At 47.6% G+C, this 27,355-nt stretch overlaps 1 protein-coding gene across 1 annotated transcript in view; it reads left to right on the forward strand.

Moving 5' to 3' along the window:
- Positions 1–27,355, forward strand: part of LOC138248710 (E3 ubiquitin-protein ligase TTC3-like) — a 1,210,547-nt gene that overhangs the window by 970,401 nt on the left and 212,791 nt on the right. The window contains exons 37-38 of the mRNA XM_069202542.1: positions 13,614–13,682; positions 23,488–23,584. Coding sequence (XP_069058643.1) covers positions 13,614–13,682; positions 23,488–23,584 — 166 coding nt within the window. The remainder of the gene's footprint in view (positions 1–13,613; positions 13,683–23,487; positions 23,585–27,355) is intronic.

Below are 27,355 nucleotides of genomic sequence, written 5' to 3' on the forward strand. Positions count from 1 at the left end.
CAGTCACACAATTGTGCATGACAGGCTGGTGCTCTCAAACAAGTATATCCCAGGAGAGACTGCCTGGGTAAGGGTTATCCCAGGGAAAGTCACTGATAGGCCAGTAGCTGTAGTGCCTATAGAGATAGATGGGCCCCTTAGCTGGTGAAGGGTGGTAGTCAGTACAGACCTCCCCCATGACTGACTCCTTGGAAATGGCCACCCAGAGATTGGTCAGAGCCCAATGGAAGAACTGGTCCAATGCCAGTCCTCTCCCAAGGATTCTGGGGGTGCTGCCCCTACAGTGAGTGCAAGTAGGCCCCAGAAGAAAAGGAAAGGTGGGCAACAGTTAACTAAGGCACCAGAGAGCCAAGGGGTTCCTACTTCATTAAGGAAGAACTCCACTGTTGTACCTAGTGAAGCCCAGCTTGACCCCAAGTAAGCCTGACTCGTCAGGCACCTTCTCAGCCTGAGTTGGTAGCTCTTCAGCTGGCAGAAAAGAGAGTAGGAGGAGGGTATTCACTGCAGGATGTAGAGATTCCCCCTCCCTTACAGCAGACAGGCACCCTTAACCCAGAGAAGCCTGTAAGGTACCCCTGTCCCCTGTGGGTATGGAGCTAAAGGTGTGGCTCTGGGCACTGACAGCCATCAGGGGCCTCTGCTGGGTGTTAGCCTTTATGGCTGCACTGTCCTTGGCATGGTGGTCTCACCCCATACCAAATAGCAAGTTAGGCCTTCTGACCCTGTTAGGCATGGTGGGGTTACTCCAGGTATGGGTAGCCTCTTTGGGTAAGCTAGAGGTTGCCCTGGCTAAGATAGGGATAGCAGAGGTGGACTCCTCTGACCCCAAGACAAAAGGGAAAAGTACAGACACTGATATAAGACATTTCAGATTGGGTTCTATACCTGTTGTGGGTCAGTTCCCCAGAGTGAATTACCTGAATAGTAGGATGTGAGGCAGAGTAGGTCCTGCAACTAACCAGCCTGTTTCCCTTCTCTTCCTCACCTGACAGACTAGGAAGCCTCTCCCAGATATAGGGGAGTCTCCTGGCCTGTGGGCTGGGGGGTGGGGAGTTGTGTGGGAAGCTGGCACCTTGTTGCAGTACCGACCATTCATCATGCCCCAATGGGATTTGAATTTGGTTCTGACATTTCTAACGTGTGCTCTTTTTGAGCCTCTCCACGATTGTTCTCTCCGGCAATGCCCGAAGGGTGAATGAGCTGCAGGCATTGTCATCTAAGGCGCCTTACCTTTACATCTATCCTGACGAAGTGGTGCTTCGCAGTAGGGCTTCCTTTTTGCGAAAGGTGGTCACGCCCTATCATGTAGGCCAATCCATCACCTTACCTAATTTTTAGACACCCCCATTCCCCCCCACCCCCCAACAATCCATCTAAGGAAGAGGAGAGACTCCACAGACTGGACTAAAAAGAGCATTGGCATGCTGTAGGAAAGTAGGATCTTTCTGACATGGTTGCCCCCACTTTTAGTTTGGTGTCGGTGTGTTTTGACTGTAATTCACTGGGATCCTGCTAACCAGGTCCCCTATGTCTGTGTTCTCTCCCCTATATTCAGTTGGTAAGCATTTCTTACACCCCTCAATTGGCTACTGGTGTACCCTTGTAAGTTCCAGGTATATGGTACCTCGGGCATTGGTTCATCAAGGCCCCCCCCCCCCCCCCATGGGTTGCAGCATGCATTATGCCCCTTGCAAACTGTCAACAGGCTTGCCATTGCAGCCTGTGTGAAATGGTGCATGCACCTTTCACACCAGATAAAAGGTTTATCTTATTTCATGGTCACTCCACTTTGACCAACTAAATCACCCTTTTAAGTGTGAGGGTACCCCTGCATGAGCAGGCGTACCCCTACAAACCCCAGACTCCATTTTCTGGCTTTTGTAAGTGCGGGAAACCATTCTAAGGTATGTAGTGGACACTGGCCATAACCATATGTCCAAATATATAATGGTTTCTCCAAACCTGGTTATGTTTGATATCAAACCTGTTGGAATCATGCAACTACACCGGTTCTAGTGTTAGTTGCATGATACCATGTACTTTGGGGGTTTATTAGAGAATCCCCCATGTCTGCCTGTTCAGCCTTGCAGTGTCTGGGTGCTACCGCCTACCTTCAGACACTGTTTTGCCCTCTTGCTGCTGAGCTTAACTCTGGCAGGGGAAGGCAAAACAAAGAAGTTTCTTTACAGCAGAGGTGTTACCCCCTCTCCTTTAGCAAAAGGTGTCTCTGGGATAGGGTGGGGGTGCTCCTGAGCACTACCAAACTACTTTGAAGGGCACATTTGGTGCCCTTCTGCTAAAACCAGTTCCATCAGTGCAGGAGCCCCCAGGCTCCCGCTCTGTTGTGAAACACACAAAAGATAGGGGAATTACCACCCACCTGTCAAGCTCCTCCCCCTTGGTTGGGATGGGGGGCGGTCCCCAGAGCTCTGCCAGGTGGCTGCTTGATTCTGTCATCTTGGAAACAGGATGAGCAGAGGCCCCTGGAAGCAGTTGACTAGTCAGTCCAGCTGAGTAGAGTTCCTGACCCTCCCCTGATAGGTGGATCACCACAGAACTTGTCCAACCCCCTTCCTGGGTTATTTAAGAGCTCCCCTGAGGGTGGGACCCCAGATTCGCCTTCATGACTTCTTCTGCAACCTGGATACTGGATTGCGCTGCTGGACTTCGCCAGAAGTCCAAGACAAGACTGCACCTGGTAGGTGGGCTCCTACTGCAACTTTGTCCCCGAGCATTGCAAGAACAATGCAACTTCTGTGGCCGTGCATCCTCCAGAGTTACTAGGATTCTGCCTGCACTAAGGACATCTAGAAGGTATCTCCCTTGGAGTGAAAGAGTCACTCCTCTGCAACCGCAGGCACCTTAAAGTCTACAAGCAGTTTATGTATCCTGCTGTCCCATGGGCTCCTCAAGGCTTTGCATCGCAGGTTTCTGTGGCCCTCTAGACATCTGGCCTGTCTTCTTTGCAACTGAAAAGACAGTGGTCCCTCATCGAAGCTGCTGGGATGGAACCCCCATTCACTGCATCTGTTGTCATTACCAAGGCTTGTGGCTGTTCATTGCTAAGACCTCCTATCTCCAAGAAGCCCCAGCCTCAAGTATCACACAGCTCCAAGACCGACGTCCTCCCTGCAACTTCTACAATGTGGGCATCCATCTTTTGTGTGCTGCTGAGGCTTACTCGCGACTCCCTGTTCTTATTGCTTATTGGGTCCTCCTTAGGACTCCATCGATTCTTACTGGCTCTCGTCACTGCTGAGGGTCGGTCCTGGCTTACCTGTAAAGGTTGAGTCCCTCAGAACTTTCTGGTCATCATTTCTGCAACTCTTTTTGCAACTCATCTTTTCCATTTGCCAAGGCTTGATGGTGATCCTGCTGGCCACGTACTCCTCTTCAATTGACAACTGGCTTAGGACAGCCTGTGGACAACTCCTGGGATCCTTCTGCATCACCTGGACTCTGCAGCTGCATCTCTATGACAACCGTCCAACAGAAAAGCCTTCACGAGAAGGGTGGGCATTGCCCACTTGCACCCCCTGGGCACTTCTGGGTGGTTTGGACTCTGTCCCTTTCTCCACAGGTGCTCCTTGTCCAAAATCGATCTAGCCACGATTCACTGCAGCAGCTGGACAGCCGAGGTCCCCATTGACTTAATAGGAGTTTCCGACACCACTTCACCCCTGTGCCCCTGGACTCCTTGGTGTAGGTACTCAAGTTTTCTGGGTATCCGTGGGTGGGGGCACTCTTGAACATTCCTTGTCCCAACGGGTTTCCTCGGGGTCCCCTGGGAAGAGTCAATTTCCAACCTTCTCCTAATCCCGACTTACCCGATATTATCCTGTGGGACACCCAACACTAGGTAACACCTCTGCCCACGGGCTCCTGGGGAATTCCTGCTACGTAACTTTGATATCCAAGAACTTCTCCAGTCCTTAAGATTCTTGAGTATCAGTCTAGATCAACTGTGACTTTACTTACCCTTTTTTTAGGATAGGGTTTGCCTCCCCTGTCCCCCCCTCCACCCCAATAAGTTCCAATGTTATTATATGCTTGTACTTAACTGTTTTGAATTATTTTTGTTTGTGTTCATATCTCCAGTTAGAATATATACCAAAGTTAGTTTAGTGCCTGTGTGTTAATAAATATTACTTTATTTTTCTAACACTTGGTGTGGTTCTTTCCTGTCTGTAAACCCATTGACTGACTCCGTGGTTATTGCAATTGCTTTACTCCCTCTCTGATAAGCCTGAACTGCTCTCCACAGCTACCCCTTTTTGAGTGCTTTGTTTATTGGAAAGCCTCACTAAGGGTTGCCGGTACTCAATGCAGGGTGCATCACCTATAGGGGGACACCATATACTGAGCCAACCTCCTACGTGTTCTACCTTGATCGCACCAAACAGTTCCGGATGGATGATCAACACTTTATTAGTTATGTGGGTGCAAAGAAATGTCAGGCAGTGCATAAGAGAACCATCTCCACATGGGTGGTTCACTGCATCAAAATGTGTTAAGCACTGGCTAAAAAGCACCCCCCAAGGGTTTGCCTGCTCATTCTACCAGACCGACATCTGCAACCACAGCGTTAGCACGTGGAGTTCCAGTCCTGAACATCTGTCAGGAGGCAAAGTGTGCATCCCTGAACACGTTCACCAACCACTACCGCCTGGAAAGTCAATTCCGAAGGGACGGGTACTTTGCCCGTTTGGTCCTCGAGGATATCCTAGTATGATCTTGGTTCGCGGGCCCCCTCTGGGGTATTGCTTGGGTATCTATTTTAAGGTAAGGAATCTGCAATTGGAAGTCTCTGTCAGATGAACAAGTTACTTACCTTTGGTAATGGATTATCTGGTAGAGACATATTCTAGTTCAGATCCGAAGGGACGGCTACTTTGCCCGTTCAGTCCTGCAGGACTTTCCAGTATGACCTTGGTTCACAGACCCAGCTCCTGGTTTCTGTCCTAGAAAGTCGTGAAAAGAAACTGACAGTGTGCTGGGGTGGCACCTATATAGGACCTCCGATGACATGTCCAGTGTGCATGATGCCGGTGACGGACGTGGAGCCAACCAATGCCACCTGACTGCGCCCAGGGGTACTGCTTGAGAAAAAGCTCCTGATCCAGACTGATGCCTGGGGGAAATTCTAAGGTAAAGAATCTGCAACTAGAATATGTCTCTTACAGATAAGGCATTACCGAAGGTAAGTAACTTGTTCTTCTAAATGCTCACCCTGGCTCACGTTTTGGCTGGCCTGGATCCGGGAGACTTGCAGGACGCTTGCTTCCAGATTCAGTCTCACAGACGGTACCTGCGGGTTCTAGTAGGCCACTAGCACTTTAATTTGTCAGACCTGTCACCTGATTGTTGATGGCAGTCTTGTCTCACACAGTTGTAAGCCACCTTTAGTTGACGGCTCATCTGTTGACATTGTTTGGGTTTTAACCAGCGTGCCGAAGTTATACATGACTCCTTCACAACATCTACCCTTTATTGGTGTCATTCCAGACACAGTGCTCTGTCAAGACTTACCTCTGCCTCAACAAGCCCAGGACCTTTAAGCTATGATCCTGATGTTTGGACTCTTGACGTCGGTCCAAGTAAAAGTGGCTCTGAAGATTCTTGGTCTCTTGGGCTCCTGCATTCTGCTTGTGAACTGTACCACATGGCACATGCAGGCTGTACAGTGGGATCTGAAGTTTCTTTGGGCTCAGCACCAAAGGAACCTTTTGGATCCCACCCAGGTATCAAAGACAGTTACAAGAGACCTGAAGTGATTGCTGCTAGTGCAAAATTGGACCGTGACAGACCAATCTCTTTATCCCATCCAGACATGACAGTTATGATAGATGAATCATTGCTGGCTTGGGGAAGTTATCTAGTACTGGTGGGGATTGGAGGACCCTGGTCTCTGGCAGAAACCTCCCTCCATCTCAACCTTCCGGAGTTGCAGGCAATTTGCTTGACACCCAAAGCTTTTCTTCGAACTTTCAGAGGGAAACAGTTACAGGGTCTTACCGATAACAAGACGATCATTTTCTACAGCAGTAGACAAGGTGGAGTGGAGTCTTGTGCACTGTTAAGGGAGGCCCTACTCTCTGCGATTGGCTGAATGCCAAGGGAATTTCCCGGGCCCACCTAGCAGGATCTTTAATCCCTATGGTGGACCAATGTAGCCTACATTTCCTAGAGGATCACAAACCGCTGCAGCACTCAGATGTGGTACAGAGCATCTTCCACCAACTGGAAATCTTTGGCTTGAGCTTTTTGCCACTGCATCAAACATTTAGTGTCCACACTTTAGTGTATTGGTGTTCCAAAGACAGTTCTTACTCAGAGCTGTTGTCTGGATTGGAGCACTACACTCCTGTACTTCTTCCCTCTTCTACCTCTCCTGCTCAGAGTTCTGAAAAAGGTCAAGAGCGATTGGGCCCACTTCATCCTAGTGATTCCAAACTGGGCAAAGAGAGTATGGTACCCAGAACTTCTGGCCATGAGGATCTGCCCTCTACTCTGCCTGTCCCTTCAGGAGGACCTCCTGTTGCTGCAACAGGGCAGGGCCATGCATCTGAGCCTTCACAACAGACACCTTCATGAATGGAGAATGAGAACTGACACAGAGGGACTAAAACCTTTCTCCCAAAGTAGTTCCTATCATTTTGGCAGCTAGCAGTCTCTCCACCAAAACTATTTATGTGAGACACTGGAAGAAGTTTGTTGTATGATGTTCTTCCTGCTAAATTCTGCCTTTACAGTCACAGTTAGCTGACATCCTGGTATTTTGTCTTAAGCCCAGCAAGGCTTTGCTGTGGCAACAGGTAAAGGTTATTTGTCGACCCTTCCTGCCTTTTTACATCTATCTGATCAGCCATCCCTTCTTAAATGACCCATTGTGATGCATTTCTTAAAAGGGCTGATTCATATGGTCCTGCCAACACCATTTGTGATGCCGCTGTGGGACCTGAACTTGGTTCTTCTCCTATGCAATCCATTTGAACTGATGCATAGTTCCCTGAGGGCCACATGTACGAATATTTTGAATTGCTATTCCCTAATTGCGATTCGCAATTAGGGAATCGCAATTCCAAATGTAAGAAACTACACTGAGTTTCTTTTGCAATTCCCGGTGGGTCGCAAATAGACCTGCCTCATTAATATTAATGAGGTAGATCGCAATTTGCGGCCCACCGGGAATCACAAAAATCACACACCATGTCTGTGATTGCTTTTAAATATAGCAGTCTTTTTTTTTTTTTAAAGGAAAACTGGCTGCGTTTAAAAAGAAAAAAAATGAAACGTTTCATTTTCTTTTGAGTACGCAGTGGTCTGTGAGACCACTGCCTGCTCTTAAAAAATTTTTTTCGCATGCATTCACGAAGGGGAAGGGGACCCCTAGGCACCCTTTCCCCTTTGCGAATGGGTTGGCACCAATTTGAAAGTGGTGCTAACTGCGATTGTTTTGAGATCGCATTCATGATCACAAAACAATCATACATACCATTTAGATTCGATTTTAGGAAGGGAAGCCCTGGACACTCCCCTTCATAGGACCAAATCGCAAAACCCAAGTTGCTTTTCGGTTACAAGTTACTGAATCGCAGTTAGGGCTTTGTACATCCCAAAAAGCATTTTTCTAGTCACAAACAGAAAAATGCTTTGTACATCTTGCCCTAAGTCTCTTAACATGGAAAACAACATTTTTCATTGCTATCACTTTAGCTTAGTGCATGAGTGAATTACAAGCTCACTCTGTCTAGACCCTTGGGTGGTCACTTCCTTCTACATAGTGCAGTCCATCACTCTACCAGTTTTCTTTGCCCCTCCTCATCCCTCTAAAGAAGAACACCTCCATTATCTTGCATTATAAGGTGTCCCTGAGCTTCTTCATTGATCGCACCAGGGAGCATTCTGTGGAGTATCAGCTCTTTGTGGGCTTCTCTTAGGAGAAAAAGGACAAAGCTGTATAGAAGAGAGCCATTTCCAGATAAATTGTTGTATGCATCAAGATCTTTATGGACTGACCAATAAACAGATCCTGGAAGTCTTGCACACTCGTTTGACCTGAGTGAAGGCTGCTACCACTGCACTGGTGTGTGGTATGCCAGTCTAGGATATCTGGCCCACTACTACGCAGGTGTCAGTCCATACATTCACATTGCACTACTGCTTGGATACCCAGATCCAGTGGGAAGGGCGTTTGCCTAGATTGTCTTGCAGGATTTCCTGGCCCAAGCCGTTCGACAGACCCATCACCATTAACTGGTCAAGTACTTTTTTGATAGCTATTCACAAGGTGAGAAATCTGCTTTTAGAAATATTTATCCGAAGAAAAAAAACACTTGCCTTCGGTATTGCTCTTACTGGTGAATAATCTAACTAACAACAGATTCCTCAAGACCCACTCTTCTGTGGACTGAACTCTTCTAATCCACTATTAAGATGCCAATACGGACTGAGATCAGAAAGAAACTGACATCAGTCCATGGAGATGGTGCAGATATAGTGGTCCCAATGCCACATCCGGGAACGGGACAGACCCACCGCGGAGCAGCACGATCCCGCCTACCGACGCATGAGGGAATTGCTATGAAAATCTTTTATTTTCAGCCTGGCACCCTGGGAATTTCACACAGCGAAGAATCTGTGGTTAGTAGAGTGTCCACCAGAAAGAGTGTTACCAAAAGTAAGTGACTTTTTGTTTTGGTTGGTGTGACTTTGGCACATTGTGTCATTGAACTCTAGGCATTGAGCACCCGTTCACATACTTCTTCCTGGCTTAGCTCGACCTTCAAGCTAACGCAGCTTTCCTCCCAAGCTGGTGACCCCCTTCCATTTGGGCCAATCTATTGCACTTTTTCTCTCCCACTCCATCCATCCAAGGACTAGAAACATTTACATTTGTTGACTCCAAGGCATGCATGTAGTTATTACATTGACTGCAGAAAGGAACTCAGGTTTAACAATCAGCTTTTTCCTGATTATACATGCAGTAAAAAGTTCCAGGCTGTTGAGTAGAAAACCCTATTACATTGTATTCTCCTGTGCAACAAGATGCTATGCTCTGGGGGAAAATAAAGCCGCCTCAGAGTATTTAAGCCCAATCCACCAGTGCAAAGCTTCCAATGCAACCATTGACCAATGGCATGTAATGGCTTAAATAATTTTAGAGATGATCTGTGCTTGTCTCCATAACTTTGCCATCCACCCGTTTGGCTCAACTGAAATGCAGTCTCTTGGTGAAGTGTGAATTCATGCCACGCCGTACCCCCAAAGTGGACTTCCTTAATTTGGCTTGTACATGCTGTAGGAAGTAGGCTCTGTATATATACTATCTCAAATTGAGAGATAGTGTGCACAGAGTCCAAGGATTCCCCTTTGAGGTTGATAGTGGCAAAATTAGATAATAATCCTCTATTTTGTGGTAGTGTGGTTGAGCAGTAGGCTTATCAGAGGGTAGTGTTAAGCATTTGTTGTAAACACACAGGCAATAAATGAGAACTCACACTCAAAGACTTAACTCCAGGCCAATAGGTTTTTATATAGAAAAACATATTTTCTTAATTTATTTTAGAACCACAAGATTCAGAATTTAGGTAAGTACATCAATTGTAAGGTAGTTCACACAGATAAGTCTGGAACTTTGAATTAAAACAGTAATGTACACAGTTTTGGCAAAAATGCCAATAAGCTATTTTAAAAGTTGACAGTGTGTAAAAATCAACAGTTCCTGGGGGAGGTAAGTATTGGTTAGTTTCTCAGGTAAGTGAAGCACTTACAAGTTCAGTCTCCTGGGCATAGGCAGCCCACTGTTGGGGGTTCAAGTCAACCCCAAACACCCAGCACCAGCAATACAGGGCCGGTCAGGTGCAGAGGTCAAAGTAGGGCCCAGATATCATTGGTGCCTATGGAGAACAGGGGTGCTCCAGTTCCAGTCTGTTAGCAGGTAAGTACCTGCGTCCTCGGGGAGCAGACCCAGGGGGGTTCTGTAGAGCTCTGGGGGAGAGAGACACAGGCACACAATATACATCCTTGGCGGCACAGGTGCGGCCGGGTGTGGTGTGCAAAGTAGGTGTCGGGTTTTACGTTGAAAGCAGTGGAGGGACCCAGGGGGCACTCTAGCGATGCAGGCAGGGCACAGGGGGGGCTTCTTGGGCCAGCCACCGACTGGGCTAGGATGAGGGCCGCCTGCTGGTCACGCCTGCCCCGGTAGTTTGCTCCTCTCGGTCCTGGGGGCTGCGGGTGCAGTGCTTTGTCCAGGTGTCTGGTTCATTTGTTACCAGGCAGTCGCGGTCAGGGTGAGCCTCTGGATCCTCTCTGCAGGCATCGCTGTGGGGGTGCAGGGAGGTCGACTCAGAGTGTTCACGTTGTTGGAGTCGCCTGGGGGTCCTCTCTGCAGTGTTGGTTCCTCTGAACACGAGCCGGGGGCATCAAGTGCAGAGCGTGAAGACTCGCGCTTCCGGAGGGAGGCTGGAGTCTCTCTAAAGTTGGTTTCTTTGTTGCAAATTGTGGACAGAGCCGCTGTCCTCAGGAGTTTCTTGGTCCTTTAAGTGCAGGTCACTCCTCTGAGTCCTCAGAGGTCGCTGGTCCTGCTGGATGCGTTGCTGTGCAGGTTCTCTGAGGCTGGAGACAGGCCGGTAGGGCTGGTGTCAAGTCAGTTGTTGTCTCCGTTGTCTCTGCGGGGATTTCAGATCAGCAGTCCTTATTCTTTCTTCAGGTTGCAGGAATCTGGTTTCCTAGGTTCAGTGTTGCCCTTAAATACTCAATTTAAGGGTGTGTTTAGATCTGGGAGGCAGTAGCCAATGGCTACTGTCCTGGAGGGTGGCTACATCCTCTTTGTGCCTCCTCCCTGAAGGGAGGGGGTCACATCCCTATTCCTATTAGGGGAATCCTCCAAAACAAGATGGAGGATTTCTTAAGGCAGGGGTCACCTCAGCTTAGGACACCTTAGGGGCTGTCCTGACTGGTGGGTGACTCCTCCTTGTTTTTCTCATTATCTCCTCTGGACCTGCCTCCAAAAATGGGGGCTGTGTCTGGAGGGGCGGGCATCTCCACTAGCTGGAGTGCCCTGGGGCGCTGTAACACCAGGCCTGAGCCTTTGAGGCTCACCGCCAGAGGTTACAGTTCCTGCAGGAGGAGGTGAGAAGCACCTCCACCCAGTACAGGCTTTGTTCCTGGCCACAGAGTGAAAAAGGCACTCACAACATGTGGTCAGAACCCGTCTAGATGTGGCAGACTGACAGAAACTGGTCAGCCTAACACTAGAAATTGGACCGGTATTCAGGGGGCATCTCTAAGATGCCCTCTGTGTGCATTTTTCAAAAAATCCCACACTGGCATCAGTGTGGATTTATTGTGCTGAGAAGTTTGATACCAAACTTTCCAGAATTCAGTGTAGCCATTATGGAACTGTGGAGTTCGTATTCGACAGACTCCCAGACCATATATTCTTTATGGCTACCCTGCACTTACAATGTCTAAGATTTGGCTTAGACACTGTAGGGGCATAGTGCTCATGCAACTATGCCCTCACCTGTGATATAGTGCACCTTGCCTTAGGGCTTGTAAGGCATGCTAGAGGGGTGACTTACCTATGCCACAGGCAACTTGTGGGCATGGCACTCTGAGGGGAGTGCCATGTCAACTTAGTAATATTCTCCCCACCAGCACACACAGGCTGTGAGGCAGTGTCATGTGCTGAGTGAGGGGTCCCCAGGGTGGCATAATACATGCTGCAGCCCTTAAAGAACTTCACAGGCCACAGGGCCCTTGGTACCAGGGGTACCAGTTACAAGGGACTTGTCTGTGTGCCAGGGCTGTGCCAATTGTGGAGAAAAAGGTACAGTTTAGGGAAAGAACACTGGTGCTGGGGCCTGGTTAGCAGCATCTCAGCACACGTTCAATCATAACTAGCATTAACAAAAGGCAAAAGGTTAGGGGGTAACCATGCCATGAGAGGCATTTTCCTACACATGCCCTAAAGTTAATAAATACTGGCTGGATATTATTGTTTTTTTCTTAGCCATGTTAGAACCAGAACTCTCCCAAAAAATGTTGGAAGGCTCGCTCCAATATCCCTATAAATAGCTAGAGACCTATTACATCAAGCTTTACCTTGCTAATAGACCCAAAGACATTTGGTCCCCATTCCGCATAATCCTTAAAAAATAAAAAAGTTGTCAGAGTAGACTGCATGACTCACCAATATGACCTTGGCAGCCCTCCCCCATTTTTCCGCTTGCTCTAGACACAGGAAATTAAATGCATTGTTTAAGGTCTGTTGCGCCTTGTATTATCCTAATCACTATGATGTGCTATGTCATTATGTACTTTAAGCAAGCTGTATGTGATGAGAACTACCTACCTTTTACAAGCCTATCAAGCTGAGTTTGCTCTCTGTGCAGTTAAGTTTCCTTTTTTGTTAGGTGTACTGGAAAAACATAAATAAAAAATATTTAAAAAAACACTTTGGCAAGCATTACTGCTTAGATTTGGAACTGAGGAGAGGCTGCTATTTGGGACGCTTAGTCCTTCAGGATTTCCTCATTTGACAATTCTTCAGACACTCCACCTGGTTTTGAAATCTATTCAGAGAAAAAGAATTTACAGTTACAAGTATTGATCAGGAAAAAAAGGTACTTACGTTTGCCAACTATTTTTCTAGTAGATACTCCATCTAACTGCAGATTCCTCAATGATCCCGCCCTCCTCCCCGTTCTGAAGACCGGTCATAGACATGATAATACGATAATAACGTGGGTACTTCCACCGTGCCAGTACACTGCTGATTCTTTCTCTCTCTCGTTTGCCTCAAAAGATGAGGTAAAAACAGATGACAACCGAAATGAGTGTGCCATATGTCTTAATTGACGTCACCACAACTTTATTTCTAGTGCTGAGATGTAGCCAGGGCCTCCTTCGACATAGATATTTCAGATGTTTCTGGATCCAACTTGGTGGCTGGGATATTCAGAGGCAAAGAACGATCAGGTAGATGGAGTATTCACCAGAAAGATTGTTACTTAAGGTAAGTAACATTTTTATTCAGATGATTCATTTTGGAGGGCGTTCACAGCCAATATAATTGTTTCATTATTAAACATTAAGGTATTTATGATTATATTCTAGAAATGAATTAAGAATTTAGGCATACGCAAACTGTTCAGCTCTTTAAGAGGAAAGGTAATTTCTCGATTAGTATGTGACTGAAGGACAGCCAATTGACCCAACCCAAATGTCAGCAGACTTGAGCAACACATGCTAATTCCCCCTTTGACCCCGTCCAAACCCCTTCCACCCACCTCCTGCCTCTGTTGATTGGAGAGAGCTTAACTTTTCTGTTTGTTATTTTTTTTTTTAGAAGATTGAGTATTGCTTATTAACTTAATAGTGCCCTAGAAGTGCAAATATATCCTTTCTGGTTCATACATATCTATGTATGTGCATAACGAGCAAGCAAATGTGAGTTATTTGTTTTGTTTTACACAGTAATTAAATCATTTTTTAATTAGCAAAAAGTTTCAACTTGATGTATATTGTACTTTGTTTTTTATTTGTGGCAACAATAATCGAAAAATGCTTATTGAAATCCTAACATATTGGTTTTACAATACTTCTAGATGCCTAAAAAGCATTGAAGAGAAAGAGCAACACTATAAAAGATTGTTGAATGAATTTCTGGAAAGCAGGTAAACCTTACTTTCAGTGTGTTGTTCTCATTTAGGCATACACAGGACGGCAACTAACTCCTGAAGCAAGAGCAATTAGCAAGAGCTTATTGTCACCGCTCACCTGAGTCATCTTGCTATCGACTCCATCTCTAGCCAGCTTCACATGAGCTCAGTTTCTCCGTTTGTGTTTTTTTTTTTTTTTTTTTTTTTTTTGTAGACTATTGCACACTCCTGTAAGGAAATGCCTTCCTTTGCATGGTTACCCTCTGACTTTTTGCCTTTTGTTGATGCCAGTTATAATTGAAAGTGTGCTGGGACCCTGCTAACCAAGCCCCAGCACCAGTGTTCTTTCCCTAAACTGTACCTTTGTTCCCACAATTGGCACAGCCCTGGCACACAGATAAGTTCCTTGTAAATGGTACCCCAGGGCCCTGTGGCCAGGGAAGGTCTCTAAGGGCTGCAGCATGTATTATGCCACCCTGGGGACCCCTCACTCAGCACATGCACACTGCCTCACAGCTTGTGTGTGCTGGTGGGGAGAAAATGACTAAGTCGACATGGCACTCCCCTCAGGGTGCCATGCCCACCTCTGGCATAGGTAAGTCACCCCTCTAGCAGGCCTTACAGCCCTAAGGCAGGGTGCACTATACCACAGGTGAGGGCATAGTTGCATGAGCACTATGCCCCTACAGTGTCTAAGCAAAACCTTAGACATTGTAAGTGCAGGGTAGCCATAAAGAGTATGTGGTCTGGGAGTCTGTCAATTACGAACTCCACAGTTCCATAATGGCTACACTGAAATCTGGGAAGTTTGGTATCAAACTTCTCAGCACTATAAACGCACACTGATGCCAGTGTGGGATTTATTGAAAAATGCACACAGAGGGCATCTTAGAGATGCCCCCTGAATACCAGTCTGACTTCTAGTGCTAGGCTGACCAGTTTCTGCCAGCGTGCCACAACCAGACGAGTGTCTAGCCACGTGGGGTGAGTGCCTTTGTCACTGTGGCCATGAACAAAGCCTGTACTGGGTGGAGGTGCTTCTCACCTCCCCCTGCAGGAACTGTAACAGCTGGCGGTGAGCCTCAAAGGCTCATGCCTTTTGTTACAGCACCCCAGGGCATCCCAGGTAGTGGAGATGCTCGCCCCTCCGGCCACTGCCCCCACTTTTGGCAGCAAGGCTGGAGGAGATAATGAGGAAAACAAGGAGGAGTCACCTACCAGTCAGGACAGCCCCTAAGGTGCCCTGAGCTGAGGTGACCCCTTCCTTTCGAAATCCTCCATCTTGAGTTTGGAGGATTCCCACAATAGGAATAGGGATGTTCCCCCCTCCCCTCAGGGAGGAGGCACAAAGAGGGTGTAGCCTCCTCCAGGACAGTATCCATTGGCTACGGCCCCCCTGACATAAACACACCCCTAAGTTTAGTATTTAGGGGCGACCCTGAACCCAGGAAATCAGATTCCTGCAACCTACAACAAGAAGAACTGCTGACCTGAAAGCCCTGCTGCGACGACGGAGACGACAACTGTTTTGGCCCCAGCCCTACCTCCCTGTTTCCAGACTCAAAGAACCTGCACAGGGACGCATCCGACAGGGACCAGCTACCTCTGAGGACTCGGAGGACTGCCCTGAACCGAAGGACCAAGAAACTCCCAAAAACTGCAGCACTGTTCAAAATCCTGGAACAACTGAGCAACAAAGAAACAACTTTCAAAGAACTCTCTCTTCCCACCATAAGCATGAGACTTCACACTGTGCACCTGATGCCCCCGGCTTGCGTACAGGAGAACCAACACTGCAGAGAGGACTCCCATGCTACTGCGCTGACGTGGGCACTCTGAGTCGACCCCCCTGCACCCCCACAGCGATGCCTGCAGAGAGGATCCAGAGGCTCCCCTTGACCGCAACTGCCTGGTTACAAGGAACCCGACGCCGGAACCAAGCAATGTACCCTCTGCCCCCAGGACTGAGAGGAACCACATACCAGTGCAGGAGTGACCAGCAGGCGGCCCTCATCCTAGCCCAGTCGGTGGCTGGCATGAGAAGCCCCCCTGTGCACTGCCTGCATCGCCTAAGTGACCCCTGTGTCCCTCCATTGCTTTCAATAGAAAACCTGACGCCTAGTTTGTCCACTGCACCCGGCCGCCCCTGTTCCGCTGAGGGTGTGTTTTGTGGGCTTGTGTGTGTCCTCCCAGTGCTGTACAAAATCCCCCTGGTCTGCTCCCCGAGGACGCAGGCACTTACCTGTAAGCAGACTGGGACTGGAGCACCCCTGTTCTTCAGAGGTGCCTATGTGTTTTGGGCCCTCCTTTGACCTCTGCACCTGACCAGCCCTGTGTTGCTGGTGCAGTGGCTAGTGGCTTTGAAGTTGCCTTGAACTCCCAACAGTGGATTGCCTATGCCCAGGAGACTGACTGTGTGAGTGCTTTACTTACCTGAGAAACTTAACCAAACTTACCTCCCTCGAGAACTGTTGCTTTTGCAGTGTCCACTTTTAAAATAGCTTATTGCCATTTTAACTTAACTGTGTGTACTACTGTTTTGAATCAAAGTTCTATACTTACCTGTGTGAAGTACCTTGCATTTTATGTATTTACTTCAAATCTTGAATCTTGTGCTTCTAAAATAAATTAAGAAAATATATTTTTCTATATAAAAACTATTGGCCTGGAGTTAAGTCTTTGAGTGTGTGTGTGTTCCTCATGTATTGCCTGTATGTGTACAACAAATGCTTAACAGTACCCTCTGATAAGCCTACTGCTCGACCACACTACCACAAAATAGAGCATTAGTATTATCTAATTTTGCCGCTTTCAACCTCTAAGGGGAACCCTTGGACTCTGTGCAAACTATCTCTCACTTTGAAATAGTATATACACTGAGCCAACTTCCAACAACTCCTAAATATATTTGAAGTACCTATAAGCTGGAGAAGGTTACACAATCACTGTGACAACTGAAAATTGCCCTATGCAGTATGGTATTTTAGTTCACGTGAACAAAATAATTAATAAGGGTCACTAGTTTGATACAGCTGATGTAGGAAGTTGGCTATGTGTATACTATCTCAAAGTAAGAGATAGTGTGCACAGAGTCCAAGGGTTCCCCTTAGAGGTAAGATAGTGGCAAAATTAGATAATTCGAATGCTCCATTTTGTCGTAGTGTGGTCGAGCAGTAGGCTTATTGGAGGGTGGTGTTAAGCATTTGTTGTACACACACAGGCAATAGATGAGGAACACACACTCAAAGACTTACTCCAGGCCAATAGTTTTTATATAGAAAAATATATTTTCTTAATTTATTTTTAGAACATAAAATGCAAGGTACTCCACACAGGTAAGTTAGGAACCTTGAATTAGAGCAGTAACATACACAGTTTTAGTTCAAATGGGAATGAACTATTTTAAAAGTGGACACAGTGCAAAAATCAACCGTTCCTGGGGGAGGTAAGTAATGGTTAGTTTGTCAGGTAAGTAAGACACTTACAAGTTCAAGTTCCTGGGCATAGGCAACCCCCAAGTTACCGCACCTGCAGGGGTCAGGTGCAGAGGTCAAAGGAGGGCCTAAAACACATCGGGTTCCTTGTTACAGGCAGTCGCGGTCAGGGGGAGCCTCTGGATTCTCTCTGCATGCATCGCTGTGGTGGTCCAGGGGGGGTCGTCTCGGATTTCTCACGAGGTCGCTGTCGCCTGGAAGTCCTCCCTGTAGTGTTGGTTCTCTGGAGCTCGAGCCGAGGGCATCGGGTGCAAGTTGCTTCTTTGTTGCAAAGATTTTGCTGTGGGTGAACAGTGCCGCTGTTCTCTGGAGTTTCTTGGTCCTTTGGGTTTCAGGGCAGTCCTCTGAGCCTTCAGAGGTCGCTGGTCCCTGTCGGATGTGTCGCTGTGTAGTTTTCTTTGAGTCAGGAGACAGGCCGGTAAGGCTGCGGCCAAAGCAGTTGTCGTCTCCATCATCTCTGCAGGGCTTTCAGGTCAGCAGTCCTTCTCGTTTCAGGTTACAGGAATCTGCTTTCCTGGGTTCTGGGGTGCCCTTAAATACTCCATTTAGGGGTGTGTTTAGGTCTGGGGCAGAAGCCAATGGCTACTGTCCTTAAGGGTGGGTTCACCCTCCTTGGGCCTCCTCCCTTAGGGGAGGGGGGCACATCCCTATTCCTATTGGGGAAATCCTCCAAAAATAAGATGGAGGATTTCTTAAGGCAGGGGTCACCTTAGCTCCGGACACCTTAGGGCTGTCCTGACTGGTGGGTGACTCCTCCTTGTTTTTCTCATTATCTCCTCCGGACTTGCCGCCAAAAGTGGGGGCAGTGGCCAGAGGGGCAGGCATCTCCACTAGCTGGGATGCCCTGGGGCAGTGTAACAAAAGGCATGAGACTTTGAGGCTCACCGCCAGGTGTTACAGTTCCTGCAGGGGGAGGTGAGAAGCAGCTCCACCCAGTGCAGGCTTTGTTCCTTGCCACAGAGTGACAAAGGCACTCACCCCATGAGGCTAGAAACCCGTCTGGTTGTGGCAGGCTGGCAGGAATTGGTCAGCCTAACACTGGTGTTTGGACAGGTATACAAGGGGCATCTCTAAGATGCTCTCTGTGTGCATTTTTCAGTAAATCCCACATTGGCATCAGTGTGGATTTATTGTGCTGAGAAGTTTGATACCAAACTTCCCAGATTTGAACGTAGCCATTATGGAACTGTGGCGTTTGTGTTTGACAAACTCCCAGACCATATACTCTTTAGGGCTACCCTGCACTTACAATATCTAAGGTTTGGCTTTGTCACTGTAGGGGCATAGTGCTCATGCAACTATGCCCTCACCTGTGGTATAGTACACCCTGCCTTAGGGGTGTAAGGCCTGCTAGAGGGGTGACTTAGCTATGCCACAGGCAATGGGTTGAGGTCATGGCACTCTAGGGGAAGTGCCATGTCGACTTAGTCATTTTGTCCCCACCAGCGCATACAAGCTGTGAGGCAGTGTGTATGTGCTGAGTGAGGGGTCCCCAGGGTGGCATAATACATGCTGCTGCCTTTAGAGACCTTCCCAGGCCACAGGGCCCTTGGCACCAGGGGTACCAGTTACAAGGGACTTGTCTGTGTACCAGGGCTGTGTCTATTGTGGAGACAAAGGTACAGTTTAGGGAAAGAACACTGGTGCTGAGGCCTGGTTAGCAGGATCCCAGCACTCTGTCAGTCATAACTAGCATCAACAAAAGGCAAAAGGTTAGGGGGTAACCGTGCCAAGGGAGGCATTTCCCTACAGGAGGGGACACTGGACCATTTAGAACACCAGGGTAGGAAGCTCTGTATGTACTAAATCAAAATGAGATATAGGGCCTCATTACGAGTTTGGCGGAGGGGATTACTCCGCCCCAAACGTGACGGATATCCCGCCCGCCGTTTTACAAGTTTCATTATATCCTATGGAACTTGTAAAATGGCGGACGGGTTACCTGTCACATTTGGGACGGAGTAATCCCCTCCGATAAAGTCGTAATCAGGCCTATAGTGTGCACAGAGTCCAGAGACTAAAGTAGATAATACTTATGCTCTCATTTGTGGTAGTGTGGTTGAGCAGTTGGGCTTCTCAGGATAGTGTAAAGCATTTGGTGTATACACACATACAATAGAAGAAGCACACACTCATTGACTTAACTCCATACCAATTGTTTTTAAATAGCAAAAATATATTTTGTTGATTTTTCTAGAACCACAAGATTCAAGTTGCAGGAATTGAAGGAGTATTTCACATATATATCAATATTACTTTGATTGGAATTGGCAAGTTGTACAGTTTTTGAATAAATGTCAATAATCTGTTTTAAAAGTTGACCCTGTGCAATTTTCAGAAACAGTTCCTCGAGGGAAGAAAAGTTAGTATGTTTTACAGCTAAGAACACAACTCGGTTAGGAAGTCCACAGGTTGGAGTTCAAGTTAACCCCAAACACCCACCACCAGCAACACGTGACCTCCTATGGAGACTGGGGGCACTCTGAATCAGGTCTGCTTGCAGGTAAGTACCCGCGTCTTCGGAGGGCAGACCTGGTGGGCTTAAAGATGCCCCAGGGGGGGCCACAGGTAAGCACCAAACACGCACCTTCAGCTGCACATGGGCGGCCAGGTGCAGGGTGCAAACACAGCATCGGGCACCCAATGCTTTCCTCTGAGGGGACCCCGGGGTCACTTAGATGCTGCAGGCTGGGTCCAGGGGGTCGGTTCCAGAAAACCACTGGCTGTAAAGTAGGTGGGCTGCCTGCTGAACGTTGCTGCACCAGAGGTTTGGTTCCCCAAGGCCAGGGGGCTGAGGGTGCAGTGTACCTTTTTGCAATTGCTATCTTCGTCCGGTGCTGTCGCAGTCAGAGGGTTCCTCTGAATTCACACTGCAGGCGTCGTCGTGGAGGACAGGAGAGGTCAACCTAGGATGGGCACTCCCGCAGAATCACCTGGGGATCCTCTCTAGTAGGTTGGGCCACCTGGACAACGGGCCGTGGGCGTCAGGTGCATAGTGGTCAGGACTCACGGATCCTTGGAGACTCTGGAGTCCCTAGATGTAGATTATTCTGTGACAGGGCCTCTCTCCACGGGAGTTCTTGATCCTGTGTGATGCAGGTAGTCCTCTGGAGGCTTGGCAGAGGTCTCTGGAACCGCAGGATGCTTCGCTTTCTTTTGCAGGACTTTTGAAGCTGGAGACAGGCCGTTAGTGCTAGGGCCACATCAGTTTTCATTTTCCATCTTTTCTGCTAGCTGGAGTGCCCTGGGGCATTGTAACAAGATGCCTGAGCCCTGTGGGAGGGGAGACGTTCTGGGTGCGGGGTGCAAACACAGCGTCTGGCTCCCAATGTTTTCTGATAGGGGGACTCAGGTCACAAAAGATGCTGCAGGCTGAGTCCAGAGGATCTGTTCCGGAAAACCTAAGGCTGGACAAGGAGGAGCCCCCCCCCTCGCTGGACATCGCTGGACCACTGGTCGGATTCCCCAAGGCCAGGGGACTGTGGTTGCAGTGGTACCTTTGGGCGTCTGGTATCTTCGTTCGGCTCTCTTGCGGTCAGGGGGATCATCTGGATTTAGGCTTCAGGCATCATCATGTTGGACAGAAGGGATCAACCCAGGATGGACACTAGGTCCGAATCGCCTGGGGACCAGCTCTAGTTGGTTGGGCCACCTGGACACGGGCCGTGGGTGTCGGGTGCAGATTGGGCAGGACTCACGGATCTAGGGCGATTCTGGAGTCCTTTGTTGGAGTTTCTTTCTGGACAGGGCCGCTGTCCATGGGAGATCGTGGTCCTCTGGGGTGCAGGCAGTCCTCTTCAGGCTTTTAAGGGGTCACTAGTCCTGCAGGATACGTTGCCTTTTGATTGCAGGGCTTCAGAAGCTGGAGACAGGCCTGCAGGGCTGAGGCCAAGTCAGTTAGTGTCTTCAGTCTTCTCTGCTGGGGGTCAGCTTAGCAGTCCTTCTTTCTTCTTGTTTTCTTCATGAGGTCCTCAGGAATCTGACGAGCTAGGTTCAAGGGAGCCCTTGAATCCTGGATTGGGTGGCGATACAGGGGTCCGAGAGCTACTGTCCCTGATGGTGACTACATCCTTCCGGTCTCCTCTCCCTTTGGGGACAGGGACACAGACCTAACCCTATTGGTCCCTGTCCTCCAAACCAAGATAGAGGATTTTCCAAGGAGTGGGGGTCACTTTAGCTCAGGACACCTTAGGGTGGTCCCAGCTGAAGTGGTCACTCCTCCTTGGTTTCCTTTATTTTTCCACCGGACTTGCCGCCAAAAGTAGGGGTTTGTCCGGAGGATGGGTATCCCCACCAGCTGGAGTACCTTGGGGCACTGTAACAAAAGGCCACCAGGTGTTAGTTTTTGCAGGGGTAGGTGTGAAGCACCTCCACCCAGTGCAGGCTTTGTTTCTGGCCACAGAGATCACAAAGCCTCTCACCCCATGTGGTCAAAAAACTTGTCTGGAAGTGGCAGTCTGGCAGAGACCGGTCTGTCCTGCACTAGAGGTTTGGCTAAGATACAGGGGGGATCTCTAAGATGCCCTCTGGTTGCATTTTCCATTAAATCCAACATTTGCATCAGTGTGGGTTTATTGTGCTGGGAAGTTTGATACTAAACTTCCCAGACTTCAGTAAAGCCATTATAGAGTTTTGGAGTTTGTAATGACAAACTCCCAGCCCATGTACTTTATATGGGCACATTGCACTTACAATGTCTACAAATGGATTTAGACATTGTAGGGCCTTATTGCTCATGCAGCTGTGCCCCCACCTGTGGTATAGTGCACCCCACCTTTGGGCTGTAAGGCCTGCTAGAGGGGGGAATTACCTATGCCACAGGCAGTGGTTTGTGGGCATTGCACCCTGAGAGGGTTGCCATGTCGACTTTCTTTTTCTGCCCGCCAGCACACACAAGCTGCTGGGGCAGTGTGCATGGGCTTGGGGAGGGGTCTCCCAGGGTGCCATAATACATGCTGCAGCCTTTGGGGGACCTTCCCAGGACACAGGGGTCTTGGTACAATGGTAACTTAACTGTGTGCCAGGGTTGTGCCAACTGGGAAAACAAAGGTACAGTTCTTGGTAAAGAACACTGGTGCTGGGGGCTGTTTAGCAGGATCCCAGCAAACTCCTAATCAGTCTGCATCAATATCAGGCAAAAAGTGTGAGCGTGTTGGGGGAGGGGGGGATAAAAATGCCAGAAAGAGCACTTTCTACAGTAAGGCAGTGCAGAAAAGAGCCATATTGTGATAGATAGTCTTCTTTATTAAGCTCTGCAATGAATTGGTCAAGAAGCTGCCCCAGAAGGACTGAGGGCTCAGTTGACCAGAGCCAAAACTGCTACCTATGTTTTGGCACAAGGAGTGCCTATTCTGAACAAAATGTGGGCATCAATGCACATGTTTACAAAGCACTACAGCTTTGACAGTTCGGTCTTACGGAAGGAGTATTTTTCCTACTCTGTCCAGCAATATGTTGGTTTTAAGCCATCCTAAAGAACAAACCACTTTGGGAGATACTGCCTTGGGATCTGTTCACAAAAATCTGTAGTTAGATGTATCCATAAGGAGAATAAGTCAGATATCTTTGGTAACACTCTTTCTGGTGGATACTGTAATCCACTGAAAGTTCCTCACTGCCCTTCCACCTCCCTGCTGTGTGGAATGGATTCTTTTCTCCAACTATAAAAAGGTCCCAATTTAGCGATCTGCACATCTGGCCAGTTATTAAGCTCGGTGTCAGGTGGTGTGGAGAGAGTCACGAAAGAAACTGACGTCAGTGTGCCGGGGTGTGACCATATGTGGCTCAGGCATCACTTTCTGGGTGGGATTGAGTTGACATGGAGCTGCATGATACCACCTTCTGGCACTTGGGAGCAGTGCTGAGAAAAATCTCCTTTTCCATTTTGCTCCTGGGGTCACAAGGTGAGGAATGTGCACTTAGCTTGAGTGTCCACTAGAAGGAGCATTACCAACAATAAGTGCATTGTTCTTCATGGGTACGATAGTGTTCTCTCTTCTAACAGGTAGTGGTTTTGGTCTTCCTGCTTTGTCAGTCTGGGTGGTTAAATCATACTTTGGTGGTTGCAGTTTGAACATTAGACTTAATCCATGATTATTGGGGTGGACAGGGATTAATTTTTGTAAAAGTATGCTGAAAATTTTAATAAGAGAAGTTAAACTTGGAAAATTATTAAATGTAAACTTGCAAATTATTTTTCTAACTTTATCATTTAGATTTAAAACCTCCAAATATGGCCTGTTTAAGATGTTGTAAACTCTCAACAGTGCATGCATGTAAAAGATATCTTAAAATAAATAGTTTTATGGCTTGTTTTACCTTTACAGCAACAAATTCGAAAATGAGAAGTTGAAATTTGAAGAGAATATTAAGAAATGCAAAGATAGTATACTAGAAAGTAAGAAACGAGCAAGTGCATCAGAGGTAATATATTTTTTTGGTTGGATCTGTTTTGTTTGTAAATGCAAGAGTATCAATATGAGTAAAGAGGATGGGACTAATGTTATTGTCTTATTGTTGATTAGTCTTGTTCTTGGATTCCTTGTTTCAAAAACTGAATCTCAGTTTGCAGGACTTTTTTGCATGTCATCTGCACTTTTAGATCTTGCTCTGTGATAAAGATGTCCATTTACCTGACCAGTTGATTGTCACAATTATATTTCGAGATCTAAAAGGTAAACGAGCATGACTAGTCTTAAACATGGACATAAACTATTTCATCATGGTTCATACACAGATTTTTGATTGCTGACTTAAAATAATTGTTTAGCAAGGTAATTGTTATTTAGTCCTTTAATTACTTTTTCTGACAGATACTGTTCCTGCAAATTCCTCTTCTACGGAAGCATCAACAGATGTCAGACTAGATCTAGAACGATTCAAGTGTGCAGTCAGTATACCAGGTGACTTCAGAGTTACTTGCAGAGCCATAAAGGCATTATCTTGAAGTGGTGCTACGGCACTGCAGAGGCATCACCTGCACATTTGATGGCAGTTGATTATTTCTGTGTGCCACTCACTTACTACATGCACCTCTTGCCTGTTGGTGACTTGCACAAAAGATGTGAGGTAGTGTTTTCCACAGATTGTGACTAAAACTAGTTTCTTATGGTGATGATGGTCACTTGTTTAGTGCCCTATGAAATATGTCTATAGGTGCTGGATACTTGCAACCTAACATAATACTCTTGTAGCTCTGGAGATTAGTCTTGATAGTAGCTCTTAATTGTAGTAATGAAGTTAGCATCTTGCTTATGTCTAGAAAGGCATTCCAAAATAAAACTTGAGAATTAACTATTAAGTAGCTCCTCTCTTCTACCATTTTGATAATACAGGAAAGGACAGATTAGACCCTAATCTGAAGAGTTGAACTATTTCTTTCTTGAGAAGGAGAATTTTCTTTGACAGCCCCATAATGTTTCAGAGTCAGATATGATTTTGTGAAATAGGCATAGGATTTTGATTTCACCTTTTTACCCTGCCACAATAGGGCCACCTTTTGGCATCTAAAATTTGATCTTTTCTGTGAAGGCCTTCTGATAGTCCTTATTCTTTGCTACCTTCTGTTTTCCTATGGCTTCCTTACAGGTGCCATATACAAGAAGGTAGAGTAGGCCAATCTTCAATTTATCTTAGCCCCTACCAGTAACAAGTTTAAAGACCCTGAAATCAAATGTATAAGTTTTCTTTACCATGGAATGCAGTAATAGATATTTCTGATGGATACTTCTGACTACAGATTCCTCACCTTTAGAATATTCCCCTGCATCAGACTGGAGGCAGAGATTTTATAGCAGTAGCTCCTGCATGCCACTAGGTGGCTCCACAGTGACCTCGCTGAGACAGATATAGGTGACGCTTGCATGCTCTGATGTTCGTTCCCTATTTCCGCGCCTTTTGAGGCCGATGTAAAGTTCTACTCACAACTTGTCCTCCTCTAGTGTCTACCAACTCTGAACTCATTCCACAGTTGGACCTAGCGCACCTCAAAGCCGTCATTGAACCTTAGAACACATAAAAACAAGGTGATTGACAGTGGCGTCTGGTGTGAGAGACTGGCTCCTTGTTGCAGTACCCCCCCCCCCCCACACACACACACTTTTTGCCTGGTTTCTGAATGCAACTTGGACTGGAGTGCACTGGGATCCTACTAAGCAGGTTCCCAGTGCCAGTGTTCTTTCCCTAAAACATGGGAAAAGTAATTGAATACATCTTTAGCTACCACTATAAGTCCCTAATAAAAGATCCTTAAGTACCCACGGCATGGGATACTATGGGTAAGCCCCTGCTGGCAGCTGCACTGATTGTGCCACCCTCATGAGCTCTGCATCCAGGTACACCCAGCACTGCCATAGCAGGCTGAGTGTCCTGGTGCAAGCCTAAAATACAAACTCGACATAGCACACTTTTTGTGTTCCCTGTCCTCCCTACACTGCATATTTTATGGGTAAGTCACCCCTCTAGCAGGCCTTCGGTCCCTAAGGCGGGGTGCACCATACTATATGTGAGGGTATAATTGCATGAGCAATATGCCCCCACTCTGTCCTTGACTAACAGGGGACATAGTTAGGGAACAGCGCAGCCATTTTAATATATTATAAAAAGTACCCTTAGAGGTGCCCCCTTAAAACGCTAACTATCCTGGAATGGTTGCTGATGGTTCCATACAGCCTGCTGCCTTCAGACAGCCAAACCACAAACCTTGGGGGATCGCCCTGCCTCTCTGGTTTGTTAAACAAAGCCCTTCCTGAGTGGAGGAGCTAACTCCCCCTTCCTCAGGAATGTGCAGAACCCTGGTGATGAGTTTCAAAGGGCTACCGCCCCTGAAACTCGAGCCCCAGTTATGCTGCTAACAGCAGAGTGCTTCCCCTCTTTGCACACCCCCACTTTGGGAAGGAACAAAGGCAGGAAACCAGACAAAGGGTAGGAGCGGCCACACTGAGCCTGCACCACCCCTCAGGGCTGGTATGCGAAGTGGACCCTCAGATTCAGTTTTCTCCATCTTGAAATGGAGGAAAACAGCCAATGAGGTTTAGGGAAGTGACCCTTCCACAAGAAGTGGTCACTGTAGTGGGTGTAGCCACCCAAGGGTAAGTGTCCCATTGGACACTACCAGGTTCCCCCTAAAACGCTCACTAAATTCAGTATTTAGTGGGCTCCCCTAGACCAAGAAATCCGATTTTAAAAGGATCCCAAGAAGAAAAAAAGACCAGCACCAAAGAAACCACCAGGACTAGAACTGAGGACCTGCAGCACTAGAAGAGTCCACAAGACCCCTGCTTGCTGCACCAGAGTCCCGACAATCGTGACAGCGGAGGAACTGATCATTGGACTGACCCAATGAAACCCAGGGGACCTCCAAGCTTTGAGGATCACCCCAGACCTCCCTCCTAAGTGGAGGCACCACTCATGAAAAGCAGGAAACCTGCAAAGACCCAACAAACCAGTGAGGGTCACTTCACTGAATCGCCAATATCTCCACGTCTGGAAGCCACATCTGGATCCGACGACACACAGATGACCACTTGAATGTGCCCCATAACTTGCCAAGTTTGGCACTGCGCTCTCTAATGGCCGAGATACAGCAATACACTGGGTACTGGTCAGCTGATGTCGGTCCACTGGAAAACCAGCTCTGCCAGAGCTGGAAAAGAATCAGAAGGAAGCCCCAGTCGAGGGACTTCAGGAACTCCCCGGACCTCCAACCAGAGTGGCCCTGTTGTCCTGTAAGCCGCCTTCAAAGAGACTCACCTTCATCTCCATTGGACTTCGTTGCGCACAGCATCCAAGACCTCTAAAACGCCCTGCACCTGGCCACCCTGAGTCTTGCATCGCGGGATCTTGTGTGTGCCCCAGGTCCCCAAGCCCTTGCAACCTCATCAGCCCAAAGGGACCCCAGGCAGAAACTTTAAATCTGCAAACCAGCTCCTTTTCCAAGTGGCCCATCCAGGTGGCCTTGTCCCTGTGCCAAGAACCTCTCCAACGCTGCTCCCACCAGAATCGGGAGCTGCCCAAGACTCTCCAGTTGGCACAGCACGCCCACCGACTGCTGCGACCACCCTGCAAAAGAAGAGACTGGTAACTCAACTGTGCAATTTTTAATGCATTTTTAAAAGTGACTGGCCTATTGATTCCTATGGTGCGTAATTACGCACAGGAAGACTAACTTTGCTAAAACTTTAAAAAGTCATAACA

The sequence above is a fragment of the Pleurodeles waltl genome, chromosome 8, assembly GCF_031143425.1.
Source record: "Pleurodeles waltl isolate 20211129_DDA chromosome 8, aPleWal1.hap1.20221129, whole genome shotgun sequence".
In the NCBI taxonomy this organism is placed as follows: Eukaryota; Metazoa; Chordata; class Amphibia; order Caudata; family Salamandridae; genus Pleurodeles; species Pleurodeles waltl.